Raw genomic sequence first — 17,615 nt, 5'->3', positions numbered from 1 at the left:
AGGAAATAGGTTGGTAACTACACTCCCAAAATAAATAGAAATGCAAATATACAAAATATACGCTCAATGAGCACTGTAGTAGGTACTTATAAAACTGGCAGCATAGGCCAGAAGTCGGGACTTGAATCTGATGCAGCCAGTGGACTCCACTCCCATGTTCTGTTGAGGGAAATTGCCTGCAAGCTAGGTTTCTAGCTCAGTTGAGTTAAGGTTGCCACAAAGCAACCATCACAATACTCCTCCTCTTATTGTTATGAGTTTAATTCAGAGTGATATACTAAAAAAATTGTGTAGCTGGCAAGGACTTTTTCTTTGGTTGATGACAAGGCTGATGATGACAATGAGATCAGGTCAGCTAACTGGTGTATACAGTGGGAGCAATAATTATTTGATCCCTTGCTGATTTTGTAGGTTTTCCTACTTACAAAGAATGGAACTGTGTATAATTTTAATCATAGGTAGATTTTAACATTGAGAGACAGAATATCACAAAATAATCCACAATAACAACATCATATGAATTTTATTAATTTATTATCGTATTTTTGCATGAAATAAGCATTTGTTCCCCTACCAATCAGCAATAATTCTGGCTCCCACAGACCAGCTAGTTTTCCATTAAGAAGCACTCCTAATCTCAACTCATTTCCCAAAACACCTGTGTCAACACCTGTATAAAAGACACATGTCCACACAATCAGATTCCAATGTTTCCACCATGGGCAAGACAAAGAGCTATCTAAGGACATCAGGGACAAAATTGTAGACCTGCACAGGGCTGGGATGGGCTACAAGAAAATAAGCAAGCAGCTTGGTGAGAAGTTAACAACTGTTGGAGCAATTATTAGAAAATGGAAGAAACACAAAGTCACCGCCAATCTCCCTCGGTCTGGGGCTCCACGCAAGATCTCCCCTCGTGGGATATCAGTGATCATGAGAAAGGTCAGGGATCAGCCCAGTACTACACAGGAGGAGCTTGTTAATGACCTGAAGGCAGTTGGGACCACAGTCACGAAGAGAACCATCAGTAACACACTACACCGTGAAGGATTAAAATCCTGCTGCGCGCGCAAGGTTCCTCTGCTGAAGAAGGCACATGTACTGAAGTTTGCCAAAGAACACCTGGATGATCCAGAGGAGACTTGAAGAAGTGTAAGTGTTTTAGTTGAAATCTATTTCTTTGTTTTGCTGCCAAAGCTACTGCTCCGTACTCCAGTCCAGTTGGTGGCGGTAATGTACAAATACGCAGTTCTAGCAGACGGACAAGAAGAAGAACGACGACTGCTCCTGATTCATGAATAGCGGCTATTAAAAGGTACTGAGTGCCGATGATAAATAATTAAAATAAGCAGACGTTAACTCGGTAAGTGTCCATGAAGCCAAAACAGCCTTTTTGAACGAACTAGCAAGACTAATATTGTTTCCGTTTAGCCTGACGTAACTTGTGTTTTTTAGTAGCGTAAATGGACAAGGTATTTGTTTTTTTTCTTTAGCCAATGTTAGCCTGACACTTATTTTCTAGCTTAAACTCGTTATTGTACATAGACAGATGTGGAGCCAGCAGGTGAAAATGTAAACCGTTAAAAGCGACATGGCAAATAACCCTTGGTATAACTTGAATATTGGCACTGCTTTGTTCTTGACCTGCCGGCAAACTCCCTAATGTTAGGCGAAGGCCTTTTTTACGCTGACGTCGCCGTAGAATGCACAGAACGCCTACACCCTAGTTACGAAGCCAGCCGGCCGCTGCTGTTAATGCCGTAATATAAATACAACGTTGTTCAGATTAATTTGATCATCTATATAATAGATTTATAGTAATAATTCAGTAAAGAGGGACAGCACAACTTAAATAACAAAAAAATAATGTCTTGATTTTTGCTAATCAGATTTCAAGATTATAATCACTCGTGACTCCGTTACCTTTCATTTTGGGGTTTAATATAATATACTGTATATAAAAGACAGAGCTGCTGTATACTGTAAAATGATACATGAACCATTTCTCTATGACATTTCTCTATTTCTCGCGGAAAAGTCAATTTCATGGAGTCACGCAAATTAGTGCCAACTGTGTTAGCCCATATCTCCGTTAACAATCCGAGACAAGTGTAACTTCGGTTCCATGGGTTTCTTATGAGGCCAACTCGGCATGCCAAATGTCATTAAAAGTCTGTGAAGATGTGGTCCTGAAGTGTGCTGAATTGTCCTCGAATTACCCTAATGCAAATAATAATGTTTCCTCCTTTTAGATGATCCAATCAGAGTCTGTGTGTCATTCTAAGAGCTTCAAGCCCCTCCCCTTCAGGTGAAGACAGGAAGACGGAACCTGTGATGGACCGCACAGACTACACAAGGCTGGAGCTGAGATCCAGTTTGATTAAAAGTGAAGACGCAGAGGAGAGTATAGAGAGGAAGAATGGATGTGGACTGAGCAGGGAGGAAGAACTAATTCTCTCCAACATAAAGGAAGAGGAGGAAGATGGTGTGACCGATGAAGTGGTTGAAAGGAATGACTGGGACGCAGAAAGTGAGGGGGGTGAACAGGGGGAGGGAGATGTAAACGACCAGGCCCTCCAGACTGACAGGATATCAGATGTCAAGCAGGAAGAGGAAAGCATGGTTACTTCCTTTGTAATCGAAGAGTCTACAGTACCCTCCCTTGGATCTCCTGTCATCCCCTCCAGAGCTGGGAAAACAGGTGAAATAAATATGCATATATTAGTTTGTGTAATATTTTACTGTATAGAAGATGAGAAGACATTTCTGTTTGTCCAACAATTGCCTTGCTATGGTTGTAGTTGTTATACGTCATTGGTGATATTGGCAGATGCAGTCATAGTAAGGTTTGAAAAGCCGTACAGGCACAAAAATAAATTTGTACTGTTATTATCAGAATGCTGGGAATATGCATTTAATATTTATTTTCTTCCCTTCGTTTCCCAGACAACACTGACATGACTACTCCCATTTCCCTAGCAGTCAAGTTGTATTTCACTTAAGGTTACTCTCCATATGTGTAATTTCATTTTCTAAATTTAATTTGTTATTTAGCTGATACGTTTAGACAAAGTGACTTACAGTTGATTCGACTAAGCAAGGGACAGTCCCCCCTGGAGCAATGTGGGGTTAAGGGCCTTCCTCAAGGGCCAAACATTTGAGCATTTATTATCTTGGCTACATTGGGGCTTGATCCTTTTGGGTCCCAGTCATGTACCTTAGCCTCTACGCTACGGGTCCCAGTCATGTACCTTAACCACTACGCTACAGGCTGCCCCAGTCATGTATCTTAGCCACTAGGCTATGGGTCCCAGTCATGTACCTTAGCCACTAGGCTACGGGTGGTTAAGGTACATGATTGGGGCAGCTTGTAAATGGTAAATGGCAGACATTTATATGGCGCCTTTATCCAAAGCGCTGTACAATTGATACTTCTCCATTCACCCATTCATACACACACTCACACACCATGCTGCCATGCCATGCAAGGTGCCAACCAGCTCGTCAGGAGAATTTGGGGGTTAAGTGTCTTGCTCAGGGACACTTCGACACAGCCCGGGCGGGGGATCGAACCGGCAACCCTCCGCCAGACTGCCAGACGACTGCTCTTACTGCCTGAGCCATGTCGCCCCATAGCTTGTAGCCTAGTGGTTAAGGTACACAAAGAATCAGTGGTACAGCCATGAATATCAGGTCTAGTACACAAGGCAAATGGAAGAAATCCATAAGGAATTAGGTTGGCAACTACACTACCAAAATAAATAGAAATGCAAATATACAAAATATACACTCAGTGAGCACTGTAGTAGGTATTTATAAAACTGGCAGCATAGGCCAGAAGTCAGGACTTGAATCTGATGCAGCCAGTGGAGTCCACTCCCATGTTCTGTTGAGGGAAATCGCCTGCAAGCTAGGTTTCTAGCTCAGTTGAGTTAAGGTTGCCACAAAGCAACCATCACAATACTACTCCTCTTATTGTTATGAGTTTAATTCAGAGTGATATACTAAAAAATAGTGTTGCTGGCAAGTTTGGTTGATGACAAGGCTGATGATGACAATAAGATCAGGTCAGCTATCTGCTGTATATAGTGGGAGCAATAATTATTTGATCCCTTGCTGATTTTGTAGGTTTGCCCACTTACAAAGAATGGAACTGTGTAGAATTTTAATCATAGGAACATTTTAACATTGAGCGACAGAATATCACAAAATAATCCACAATAACAACATCATATGAATTTAATTTATTTATTATCGTATTTTTGCATGAAATAAGTATTTGATCCCCTACCAATCAGCAATAATTCTGGCTCCCACAGACCAATTAGTTTTCCATTAAGAAGCACTCCTAATCTCAACTCATTACCCAAAACACCTGTGTCAACTTGTTACATCGTTATGTAGCTGTATAAAAGACACCTGTCCACACAATCAATCAGATTCCAATGTTTCCACCTTGGGCAAGACAAAGGAGCTGTCTGAGGACATCAGGGACAAAATTGTAGACCTGCACAAGGCTGGGATGGGCTACAAGAAAATAAGCAAGCAGCTAGATGAGAAGTTAACAACTGTTGGAGCAATTAGTAGAAAATGGAAGAAACACAAAGTCACCGCCAATCTCCCTCGGTCTGGGGCTCCACGCAAGATCTCGCCTCGTGGGATATCAATGATCATGAGAAAGGTCAGGGATCAGCCCAGTACTAGACAGGAGGAGCTTGTTAATGACCTGAAAGCAGTTGGGACCACAGTCACGAAGAGAACCATCAGTAACACACTACACCGTGAAGGATTAAAATCCTGCTGCGCGCGCAAGGTTCCTCTGCTGAAGAAGGCACATGTACAGGCCCGTCTGAAGTTTGCCAAAGAACACCTGGATGATCCAGAGGGGGCTTGGGAGAAGGTGATGTGGTCAGATGAGACCAAAATAGAGCTATTTGGCATCAACTGGACTCGCCGTGTTTGGAGGAAGAGAAATGCTGAGTTCAACCCCAAGAACGCCATCCCCACTGTGAAGCATGGAGGTGGAAACCTTATGCTTTGGGGGTGTTTCTCAGCTAAGGGGATAGGAAGACTTCACCATATCGAGGGGAGGATGAATGGGGCCATGTACAACCTCCTTCCCTCAGTGAGAGCACTGAAAATGGGTCGTGGATGGGTCTTCCAACATGACAATGACCCAAAACATACGGCCAAGGCAACAAAGGAGTGGCTCAAAAAGAAGCATATTCTGGCCCTGGAGTGGCCTAGCCAGTCTCCAGAGCTAAATCCCATTGAAAATCTGTGGAGGGAGCTGAAGCTTCGAGTTGCCAAGCGACAGCCTCGGAACCTTAAGGATTTGGAGAGGACCTGCAAAGAGGAGTGGACCAAAATCCCTCCCAAGATCTGTGCAAACCTGGTGAAAAACTACAACAAATGTCTGACCTCTGTGCTTGCCAACAAAGGTTTCTCCACCAAGTATTAAGTTCTATTGTTCTATGGATCAAATACTTATTTCATGTGAAAATATATTACATTTATAAAATGTATATGATGTTGTTATTGTGGATTATTTTGTGATATTCTGTCTCTCAATGTTAAAATGTACCTATGGTTAAGATTCTACACAGTTCCATTCTTTGTAAGGTACAGTATAATGACTTAGTATAATGACTTAGCAAAAATGCATTTTAGAATTTCTTGCAAATGTATTCAAATTGAAATTCAAAAAGACATCATTTGCATAATTATTCAGACCTGATGCATTGCTTTCTATTATGCTTGAGATGTCTCCGTAACCTGAATATGATCACCTCTGGAAAATTAATTTGATTATACATGATGTAGAAAGGGCCACACCTGGGAACTCTCCCTAGACCGGTCTGGGGAAAGGCATTGAAATTGCTGAAGTGTTGAAAGTACCCAGTGGGCTCCATCATTATGAAATGGAAGAAGTTTTGTTCCACGAAGACTCTTCCTCGAGGTAGCCATCCAGCCACTAAATAACTGGGCAAGGAGGGTCTTGGTCAAGGAGGTGACAAAGAACCCAATGGCTACTCCAACAGAGCTTCAGAGTTTCTCTGCACTCTCTCACTCCATCAAACAGGCCTTTATGGTAGAGTGGCTAAACTGAAGCCTGCCTGGAGTTTGCCAAGAGGCAAAAGGTTCTCTGCTCTGAGGAGACAACAATTTAACTCTTTAGCCAGAATTCCACTACATCTGGCAAAAACTAGGTACCGCTCCTATGGTGCGTGGCGGTGGCAGCATCATAGTATGGGGACACTTCTAAGTGGCAGTGATCGAGAGACTGGTCAGGATTGAGGGAAGGCTGAACAGACAGGAATACAGAGATGGTCTTGAGGAAAATTTGCTACAGAGTCTATGCAGCCTCAGACTGGGGTGAACCTTTCAGCACGACAACAACCCAAAGCACCCAGCCAAGACGAGCCAAGTTGGGTGGCTTTGAGACGATTCTCTGAATGTCCTTGAGAGGCCTAGTCCGATCTATGGAGAGACCTGAGGATCACAGTTCACCAATGCTCCCCATCTGAATTTAATGAGCCTGAGAGAATCTACAAGGAAGAATTTTAGAAATGGTCCAAATCTAGGTAGTACAAAGCTGGTAGAGGGCATACCCAAGAGACTCGAAGCTGTACTCACTTCCAAAGATGTTTTTACAACGTACTGAATAAAGGGTCTTAATATTTATGTAAATTAGATTTCAGTTTTTAAATTTTGATTAAATTGATTTCGGAAAACTTGTTTACAATGCTATCATATGGTATCGTTTGTAGATTTTAAAAAATAGAAAAAGAAATTGAATCAAATTTAATTTAAGCTTTCAAGACCAAATCTGGAAAAAGTAAAGGGGTCTGAATACCTTCTCAAGACAATGAGACAATGCATATTATAAATCTGTTCATTTCATCTTCTTTTTCTACAGGGCACCCTGAGGCGTTTGCCTGCTCCGAGTGTGAGAAGAGCTTCAAGACTCTGTCTCAGTTGACCGTACACCAGCGAACCCATACGGGGGAACGTCCATACCACTGCACCGAGTGTGGGAAGAGTTTTAAGAGTTCATCAAACTTGGCACTACACCGGCGGACCCATAGAGATGAGCGCATGTACTACTGCTCCCAATGTGGACAGACATTCCGCCATTCCAACAGTCTGAAGTTACACCTGCATCGTCATACAGGGGAGCAGCCATACCAGTGCTCAGAGTGTGGGGAAACCTTCAAGCATCCCAACAGTTTGAAGTTGCACCAGCGCCATCATACAGGGGAGCGTCCATACCAATGCTCCGAGTGTGGGAAGAGCTTTCATCAGTCAAGCGGTCTAACGGCACACCTGCGTGTTCATACAGGGGAGCGCCCGTACCACTGCTCCCAGTGTGGGATGAGCTTTAAGAGTTCATCTCACTTGACTCTACATGAGCGAACCCATACAGGAGAGCGCCCATACCACTGCTCCCAGTGTGGACAAACCTTCAAGCACCCCAACAGTCTGAAGTTACACCAGCGTCGTCATACAGGAGAGCGCCCATACCAGTGCTCCCAGTGTGAGATGAGTTTTAAAAGTAAATCTCACCTGACGGTACACCAGCGAACACATACAGGGGAGCGGCCATACGACTGCTCTCAGTGTGGGAAGACCTTCCGCTGTAAGGCGAACCTGACGGTACACCAGCGAGTTCATACAGGGGAGCGGCCATACCAGTGCTCCCACTGTGAGAAGAGCTTTAAATGTAAATCTCACTTGATGGCACACCAGCGAACCCATGTAAGGGAGCAGCCCGTACCACTGCTTTGAGCTTTAATAGTAAATCTCAGCTAACTGTACACCGGCGAATGCATTTAGGAGGCTGCCTATAACCCTGTCCCCAGTGTGGGAGGAGCTTCACATGTAAGTCAAACTTGAACATACAACAGAATATCCTTACAGTAAGTGTTAACAGGAGCTTCAGTGAATAAGGTTGACAGACATTACACCAACATTCATTATACAGAGAGAATGTACACGGCTAAAAATGTGGTACAGCTGGTACATTCCCAGAGAACACAATAGAAAGGCTAAAGTGTCATTCTGACTCCTCACTACACTACCATTCACTACTTCTATGATGGTCTTCATTTCTGTGGAAAATGAAATCATTTGCATATGAACTTTCAGTGACTAATGAAATTTAATGTTATCCATTTAATACTAGGAAATGCCTGGCGGTTGGAGGGCTCATTGTATTTGGTCCACAGAGTCTTTCTGTTTCTGAATGTTGGAATTAAATTATGTTTGTTTTATTTGCTAAAATATACTCTTCTGTCTTACCCATGTACATGGTCATTGAGTGCTCAGTAGGTTCACTTGCATATGCAATAAACTTCAATATCTGCAGTGGTTATGAATGTAGAGTGCTCGTTCTCATTGGCACAGCAGTTGAATGGAATTTAATTCGTTAAATTCACAAGCAAGGTTTCACTGCCTGCTTCTTCTCACCCCGAGTAGAGGAGCACCAGAGGGAGAGAGATCACATTGAAGAAAACTATAGAAAATACTCAGGCCATTTATGGCTGTGTCTGAATCCGCTTTCTTGCCTACTTTTGAGTGTACAAGTTGCATCCAACTTGTTTACTCAATAGTAGGCAAGCGAGCTGATTCAGACATGTACATAAATCGTAAAGGAAATGCTTGTGTTTAATCAGTTAGAGCGGTGTTGATGCAGCACCACTTGAACAAAAAATAAATAAAGGAAAAAAACAATCTTCAATTTTGCAGATGTAAACGTGGCAATGCATTCTTGAATAAATACAGTATTCATAGCATCACAATTACAACTTCCCTATCTGGAACTATGGGAAGGCAAGATTACTCTGAATATTACTTCTAGCAATTTCTCCATTGCTATAAGTTCACAAACATGCTCCAAATTTCTACGATATACTATGTAGCACCTCCTGAAATTATTTTCTCATTGGACCTCCACCATTGTGGGATTCCGGGCTTAAAGTTTTCAGGCACAGTGCCGGATTTCAGGCGTTTGGCCATTTTTTCCACAAAATAATATTCTCGCAACAACAAAAAAAGAGAACCACTCCCAGGCCAAGTCAATACATAACTTTGGTCCTTTCCCCGTAAATTTTTTGTATATACAGGAGGAATTTCATTCTGTGTAATATATCAATATGATGACATCCCTTCTTTTGTCACAACTCGGTAAAACCCTGAAGAGCTTATCTTTAATTTGAATAATCTTTCATTGGATCGCACCATCGTCTCTCACAGCTTAAAATGTCAATGAAAAAATCTGTGTGAATGTAGTATTCGATTGACGTAATTGACACATCGGCCGCCATTTTGTTGACCCAGAAGCAACTGTAGGATTCACAACAATCATTTTACAGTAGCATTCAGGGGTATTTCGCGAAGCGGGATTGTAGAATTAGTTAAATATCTGCACTGAATAGAACCTTGAACTCCCCCAAATCAGGAACATGTATGTAAAAAGAGCCGTTATGGGTTTATTCAGCGCAGTAATCCTGCTTTGGGATGACCATTTCTGAATGTTACTGTCAAGTGATTGTTGTCAAGCCCACTCAGTTGCTTCTATGTCAACAAAATGGCGGCCGACAAGTCAATTACGTCAATCGAATGCTACAATCACACATTTTTTTCATTCTCATTTTAAGCTGTGAGAGACGATGGCGCGGTCCAGGAGGAATTCAAATTAAAGATAAGCTCTTCAGGGTTTTGTCCTGTTGATGACAAATACGTTTCCATTTAGCATTATAATAAAATAAAACTAAACTAATATAACAATAGCTTCTGTATTCGTTATTCAATAATACAAAACCATGTTCGCTCAGTAATTGGCACTGTTTGTTGGCTAGCTAAAACGTTTGTTGGCTAGCTAATGTCTTGTTGACATTACCGTTATTTATGAAGAACGAGTAGGTTACGTGCAATCTATGGAATAAAAGCGCCAAAAGCATTCTTCTAAATCCGTGTTCTGTTAAATTTTCGGATATTAATGTGTAGGGGGGAATGTGTTGTAGATATTTATTCAGTGAAAATGTGTTATTTTACATGTCCCACACATAACATAAGCCAAGGCCATGATGTAGCCTAGCCATGTCCTAAAAAATGATAATTACAAAATGAATGCCGCAGGGTTGAGTGAGCTGGATCTTGACTGGGCATTGCAAGAAACAAAAAAAAAAACCAGGTTCTATATCTCTGGAGTAATGTTTTAAGAACTTGCTATATGATATGTTTGTTAATGGTTTTGTGGCTGAACGCAGCAGCGCGTAGCCTATGCTGATCGTGAGTCATTTCGGACACAGCCTTTTGTTCGCTGCCAAATCGACTGCTCCACACTCCAGCCCAGTTGGTGGCGGTAAAGCACTAATACGCTATATTAACAACCGCCACAGAAGAAGAAGACAACAATGACTGCTGCTTCACGAATCTAAGCTGCTAAAGATTAGTACTGAACGCCGATAATATACTAAAATAATAGTAATAACCCGACGTTTACTCGGTAAGTGTTCATTTAGCCAGCCTTTTGAATGTACGAACGTTAGCTAATATCGTTTTCGTTTTGCCTAACGTAACTTGTATCTTTTAGTAGCCTATGTGGATACAGTATCGGTTATTTATTTTCTTTTAACACTTATGTTGCTCGCTATATTCTAGCTCAAACGCGCTCTTGCATAAAGAGAGCAGTGGAACCAGCAGGTGAAAAATGGAAACTGTTAAAAGCGATATGGCAAAGAATCCGTGGTATAACTTGAATATTGGCACGGCTTTGTTCTTGTGCCTCCAAACTCCCTAACGTTACGCTAGGCCTTTGCACACATCCCTTTGACATAATCCAGCCAGCAGCTGCCTCGAGACTTAATTATACACAACCGAACAGTGACTCTGGCCAGTGATCAAACGTAATGCAATGTTTTCCTGATGAATTTGATAACATCGCTTCGCGACTACTGTAGTCAACTGGTACTTTTATAAAACCATGTTTATCTTGTTTATTTTCCGGAATATAGCTCTTGCTATTCAGGCTAATTGATTATTTAACGTTTCAATATTGTAATTCCAAATGTAAATTAACTGCAATGATGCTAAAATAAGGTGCAAACATTATATTTACCAATTGTTTGCGCCTTAATTGAAATCTCATGTATTTCGGCAGTGCTGGCTATTCTGGTGCTTTGATTCTATTTTTTAAGTTTTCATCAGTGACAGTCAGGTGCTGGTAGTTAACAGTCATTAAGGAATGAATTCTTGAATTTTGTCTTAATGAAGTGTTCATATTACGTTTTTAATGGGCAAAAATAAGTCCATGTTCAATTTAATACACTTTTGCACTGCATCATCATGGATTGTAGTGAGACTTGGCATGCTGATTTAATCTTATAGGAAACCCCTGGTACCAAAATTACACTTGTCTCTTGTTAATCTGGGAGATATGGGCAAATTAAGTTTGCACCAATTGGCGTGACTTCATGATTTTTGTCTTGCCCTACCTCTATTACTGTATGTCATAGAGAAATGGTTTGTAGATCAATTTATAAGTCTCCACCAGTTCTATCTCCTTCTTGGGTGTTTTTTAATAAGGCTAAATCGGTATGTCAAAATGAATTGCATTCTGGTCATGGAATTACCCAAGTGCAACTAATAATGTCTCCAGGGGCAGCTTCTAACTCCATGACAAACTGTATCCTCTCCCTTCCTCCCTTCAGACAATTGGTGGATTCCACACAGTTCACTGAAGCCACTAACCAATCAGAGTCTGTGTGTCATTCTAAGAGCTTCAAGCCCCGCCTCTTCCAGTGAAGTCAGAACCTGTGATGGACAGCACAGATTACACAGGGCTGGAGCTGAGATCCTGTCTGATTAAAAGTGAAGATGTAGAGGAGAGTATAGAGGAGAATAATGGATATGGGATGGGTGGGGGAGAGGAAGATGGGGAGAGGCAGAGAAAGGATGGTGTGACAGATGAAGTGGTTGAAAGGAATGACTGGGACGCAGAAACTGAGGGGGGTGAACAGGGGGAGGGAGATGTAAACGACCAGGCCCTCCAGACTGACAGGTTATCAGATGTCAAGCAGGAAGAGGAAAGCATGGTTACTTCCTTTGTAATCGAAGAGTCTACAGTACCCTCCCTTGGATCTCCTGTCATCCCCTCTAGGGCTGGAAAAACAGGTGAAATAAATATGCATATATTGGTTTATGTGTAATATTTTACTGTATAGAAGATAAGACGAGACATTTCTGTTAGTCCAACAATTGTCTTGCTATGGTTTTAGTTGTTCTATACGTCATTGGTGCTATTGGCAGATGCAGTCCTAGTAAGGTTTGAAAAGTCATACGTACACAAAAATGCATTTGTAGTGTAACTGTAATTATCAGGATGCTGGGAATATGCTGGAGAGATCACAGACCGGAGGTGTCCGTTTCCATTTTAGATTTATTTGCTTCCCTTCGTTTCCCAGACAGCACTGACATGATGGGTGATGTGTTGCTCCCATTTCCCTTGCAACTGGCTGTAGGCTAATTACCACAGCGATTTCACTTAAGGTTCCTGTGACGTATGTTGGTAAATTTTTGTTTCTTTGTTTGTGTATTTGTTAGTTTTTTGTAAATAAGATCACGCTGAATATCTGCACTTTTGGGGGAAAAAAAAGAAGGAAAATAAACGTTGCGCTGGTCGTGGCTCTTGAGATTTTGGGCTCCGTCTCCCTCCTACACCACCCTTAGTCATCTTACCACAGTTCCTCTCCACATGTAATTGGTATTGTAGGAACAGTGTGAGATTGTTGTATGATTGTGGATCAGCCAGCCCAGAGTGTTTTCCTGCAGCTTCTCCCGTGTCCGTCGGGGAAAATCGCCTGCAAGCGAGGTTTATAGCTCACTTGAGTTAAGGATGCCCCATCAACCTCAAATCTCCCAACACAAAGCAACCATCACAGTATTATTCTTTTTTTTGTGAGTTTGAGTCAGTGCAATCCAAAGGAAAAGTAATTGGCAGGTTAGCTGCACAATTATTTTTAGTATATTGTTAGACTTTTTACACATCTTGTGTTATAGATTTCAACTGATTATGCCCCCCCCCCCCCAATACATTGAAACTATACTGCGTAATGACAAGGCAAAAATGCTTTCTAGAATTTCTTGCTAATTATTTGCATTGAAATTCGGAAATATGACATTCAAAATCTTCAATGCATTTTTCCTTTGTTCTGTTTCCTTTGATTTTCATTGAGATGTCTCCAGAACTTGACTAGATTTTTGGATGAATCAAATTAAATTTTTAGCTTACAAGACCAAATCTGGAAAAAGTAAAGGGGTCTGAATACCTTCTCAAGACAATGAGACAATGCATATTATTATAAATCTGTTCATATCATCATCTTTTTCTACAGGGAACCCTGAGGCTTTTGCCTGCTCTGAGTGTACGAAGAGCTTCAAGACTCTGTCTCAGTTGACGATCCACCAGCGAAGCCATACGGGGGAGCGTCCATACCACTGCACCGAGTGTGGGAAGAGTTTTAAGAGTTCATCAAACTTGGCACTACACCGGCGGACCCATAGAGATGAGCGCATGTTCTACTGCTCACATTGTGGACAGACATTCCGCCATTCCAGCAGTCTGAAGTTACACCTGCATCGTCATACAGGGGAGCGGCCGTATCACTGCACCCAGTGTGGGGAAACCTTCAAGCACCCCAACAGTTTGAAGTTGCACCAGCGTTATCACACAGGGGAGCGTCCGTACCAATGCGCCGAGTGTGGGAAGAGTTTTCATCAGTCAAGCGGTCTAACGGCACACCAACGAGTTCATTCGGAAGCGCGCCCGTACCACTGCTCTGAGTGTGGGGAAACCTTCAAGCACCCCAACAGTTTGAAGTTGCACCAGCGGCATCATACAGGGGAACGTCCATACCAGTGCTCCGAGTGTGGGAAGAGCTTTCATCAGTCAAGCGGTCTAACGGCACACCTGCGTGTTCATACAGGGGAGCGCCCGTACCACTGCTCCCAGTGTGGGATGAGCTTTAAGCTTTCGTCACACTTGACCCAACACGAACGAACCCATAGAGTTGAGCACGCGTACCATTGCTCCGAGTGTGGGGAAACCTTCAAGCATGCCAACAGTCTGAAGTCACACCAGCGTCGTCATAAAGGAGAGCGCCCATACCAGTGCTCCCAGTGTGAGATGAGCTTTAAAAGTAAATCTCACCTGACGGTACACCATCGAACACATACAGGGGAGCGGCCATACAACTGCTCTCAGTGTGGGAAGACCTTCCGCTGTAAGGCGAACCTGACGGTACACCAGCGAGTTCATACAGGGGAGCGGCCATACCAGTGCTCCCACTGTGATAAGAGCTTTAAATGTAATTCTCACTTGACGGCACACCAGCGAACCCATATAAGGGAGCTGCCTTTAGCCGTCCCACTGCTCTGAGGGAGGGAGGGAGGGAGGGAGGGAGGGCTCACTCCTGAGCGAGCACATGCGTCGTCATACAGGAGAGCGTGATGCGTCATTTTACTTTTACCAATTTTTTGCGTTTGGCTATTAAAACGTGTGGGGTCCCCTGGGGAACTGAGCTTCCCACGCATGCGATGCATGCCATGCTGGAGAAACGGAACAAGGGGTTTAATCTCAGCCCTCCACACATTTCTCCTTAGAGCCTCGTACAGACCCCTTTGCAATCCAATGAACTTGGGATAAAGATCTGTTCACTAGTAATGATGCAATTCCCTGGGATACCATTTGGAGCAATTTTGCATGTGTATCTAAATCCGGTCTATCAGCTCATACACTACAGTGTTCTTCAAAGAACGTGCATAATGCCCAGAAAGCATCACATCATGAAGCTGGCTCATTCTTCACTCTAAGTTGTATCTTCAGTGGTCCGTGGATATTGTCCGATATTGTTAACGGAGATATTGCACGCTGTCCCACAGTACTCATTTTGAATCACAAAACCTGATTTTATCTCTACCTCAGAAATACATATAAGGTTTGGCTGGCCTGCCGCTGAAGCTAAAAGAGGCCAGTGCAATGATGGAAGCCATTGCAGTCTTTGTGCTGGTCTCATTGGGTGAATAGCCTGCTGCAGATTATTTGTATGGAGACTCGCTCGGATCCATGGAGCGGATCACTGGAGATTGGATGCCTGGCATGTTTTAAAATGTTCTGTATTAAAATTACTTAAAATAAAAAAAAACATACAGGAGAGCGCCCATACCACTGCTTCCAATGTGAGATGAGCTTTAAAGTGAAATCTCACTTAACAGTACTGTCGGAAAACTGGTTTCATTATTGCCTTTCAAGAGACTTTTTTTGAGAGCGAAAGAAAGAGAGAAAGAGAATTTGTTCATTTTAGCAAACTCTCATTGTCCATGTGTTGAAGCACACTGCTCTCTTAAACCAAGAAGGAATGTGGTCTGGCTTCTGTCTTTATCCTGCTCCCCCCTCCCCAAAAACTATGCCAATAGTTTTATTATATTATGGCTTTGAAAGAAGACCTGCACACACACCATCCTGCTGCCCAGCATTCCACATGCTGACAGGAACAAAGACCTTTTGATTTTAAGTGAAGGTAATCAATCCTCCAACTGGAATCTTTGACTGAAAATCTCAACCTTGATACAGATGATTGCTGAAGCCTGACGGTTCAGATCTGCATTTTTAGAAGCAATTCCAGCTTCAAAAGGAACCAACGTGGTGCAATTTGGTTTTATTACATGGAATGTATACGTTTCTTGAAGATGCAGATTGGGTTTAACAATCACTCAACAAATATCACCTCTATCGTTGGAAGCAGAAATAAACTTTCTTTAGATGTATTCAATAACTGAGCTTGTGTACCTCCTACTATATTCATGTGTGGCGTCCTTGGAGACTAAAATTAATCTTTTCATAACCGTATCATAGTGCTCCATCCTGCTTCAAACAATATAAGGTAACCTCAAATGCAAAATTTGCCAGTTTTATATGACCGCTCTGCCTCTAGCACACCCTTCTGCGGCTTGTCCCAATGAACGCAATGCAAGAGCATAAATTACGGGCCTTCCTTTACTTGGTAGGCATTTTTCACCAACACACACGGGGTGTCATGGCAGTGGACATTCAGCAGGGTTGATATCTGCTGTTGGAAGCGGGACTTGCTGGTGTTTCGTGGAGCGCATGGATTCTGTCGAGAGCTGCTCTGGCGATTTGCATTTTCATTTACTGATTTCAGGAAGATTCAGCTGCCTTTGGGTTTTTGGACTTTAATTTCAGTTTCGTGGGATGATTTTGGGAGACACAATAAACACTATTTTTCTTTCTTTTTTTTTTGGGGGGGGTTGTTTTATTATTTTCTTTTGTGAATGTCCATGTCTATTATTGTTTAAGGTAGTTGACCCTCGTCTTTAGACTTAGACATTGATTGTTCTGTTGTAACTTAATCAAATTCTTAATTTTATTCATCGTGAGTTCCACACTTTCATAAATGTTGATCCAACAGGTTGCTCTGTCTATCAACAAATTTGGCAATTTATTTGATAATTGATTGATTTTTGTGATAAACAAATTATATTGAATATATTTATTTTACATGTGGATAAGTGAAGGGTTTTAACAGTTGATGTGCTTGTGTTTAGTATTCAGCATGGCGAATCTTAAACGACAATTGTTAAAACTTTTCAAAATTGTTAAAACCGCTGCATTTGGAAACTTAACTTTTTTCACCTTAAAGGTACATTATGCAGGATTTCTTCTCTCACTTCACTTCTGTGTTGACATCCACAAACATCTTAGGAGTTTTTAGAATGACAGATATGGTTATTGGCCAGAAGTGGACACCGGCACAGGTTGTTAGTGTGTCATAGTAATGACTGAGCATGTTTGTTTTACAATATTTTTCTGGTGAAAATCCTGCATAGTATGCCTTTAAAGGAATACACCAACATTTTGGGAAATGTACCTTTTTTCCGACTTACCCGGACTTGATGTTTTATTTTTGTGCATTCACTGGCTCGGTTTCCATGTTAGCATAACGTGTTAGCTTAGAATAAAGACTTGAAGCCTATAGGAGTCAGTAGCCTACCTCCTTCAAAGTGAAGAAATACACCTTACAGTGACTGTGAAGCAGTCTTATTTACATGATGTATCGTGTGCATTTGAAATATACGTGCAGGGGAAAAATTGTAAAAACGAGAGAAGTTAGACGGTTGGAGCTATAACTGCTGAACACGCTTGTATCCTTCAGCCTTCCGCTGGTTGAGCGCAGTGATCCGCGCACCTTCTGAAGATGGAGCTAGATACATATGTGTTCAGAGGTTATAGTTCCAAACGTCCAAATTCTCAGAACTCGTTTTGTAAAAAAAATAAAAAATTCACCGCCGGTGTATTTCAAATACACGATACCTCATGTAAATAAGACGGCCTCGGAGTTGCTGTAAGGTGTATCCCCCCCCCCCCTAATTCTGGCACCAGTGACCTGGGACCTATTGTAGAACATTCACCCATTTCTCATGTTTGTAAGGCAACATGATAATATAATACTGCTCTGTTGGACAGTTTAATGATCTTGTCAGATATACTCGGTGTTTGTTGTAAACCTTGAAAATATAAGTTCTGGATTTATTTT

At 42.0% G+C, this 17,615-nt stretch overlaps 2 protein-coding genes across 3 annotated transcripts; both read left to right on the top strand.

Moving 5' to 3' along the window:
• Positions 1-1,196: 1,196 nt before the first annotated feature.
• On the top strand, positions 1,197-8,372 carry LOC133127154 (zinc finger protein 37-like). Of its 2 annotated transcripts, none has more exons than XM_061239832.1 (3): positions 1,197-1,315; positions 2,253-2,701; positions 6,920-8,372. In XM_061239832.1, the coding sequence occupies exons 2-3, from the start codon at positions 2,335-2,337 to the stop codon at positions 7,786-7,788; spliced, it is 1,236 nt and encodes a 411-aa protein (XP_061095816.1). In that variant the 5' UTR covers positions 1,197-1,315; positions 2,253-2,334; the 3' UTR covers positions 7,789-8,372. The 2 variants fall into 2 exon arrangements, with proteins under 2 accessions (XP_061095816.1, XP_061095815.1); XM_061239831.1 differs by having other exon boundaries at positions 1,227-1,363.
• A 2,019-nt stretch (positions 8,373-10,391) lies between these two features.
• Positions 10,392-14,440, top strand: LOC133126758 (zinc finger protein 501-like). The gene is made up of 3 exons (XM_061239093.1): positions 10,392-10,510; positions 11,715-12,177; positions 13,398-14,440. Exons 2-3 carry the CDS (start codon positions 11,823-11,825, stop codon positions 14,438-14,440), a joined length of 1,398 nt encoding a protein of 465 aa, XP_061095077.1. The 5' UTR covers positions 10,392-10,510; positions 11,715-11,822.
• Positions 14,441-17,615: the final 3,175 nt, after the last annotated feature.

The sequence above is a fragment of the Conger conger genome, chromosome 4 (assembly GCF_963514075.1).
Source record: "Conger conger chromosome 4, fConCon1.1, whole genome shotgun sequence".
Lineage (NCBI taxonomy): Eukaryota > Metazoa > Chordata > Actinopteri > Anguilliformes > Congridae > Conger > Conger conger.
The sequence above is the reverse complement of the archived record's forward strand: the minus strand, read 5'-3'. Positions and strand labels throughout refer to the sequence as shown.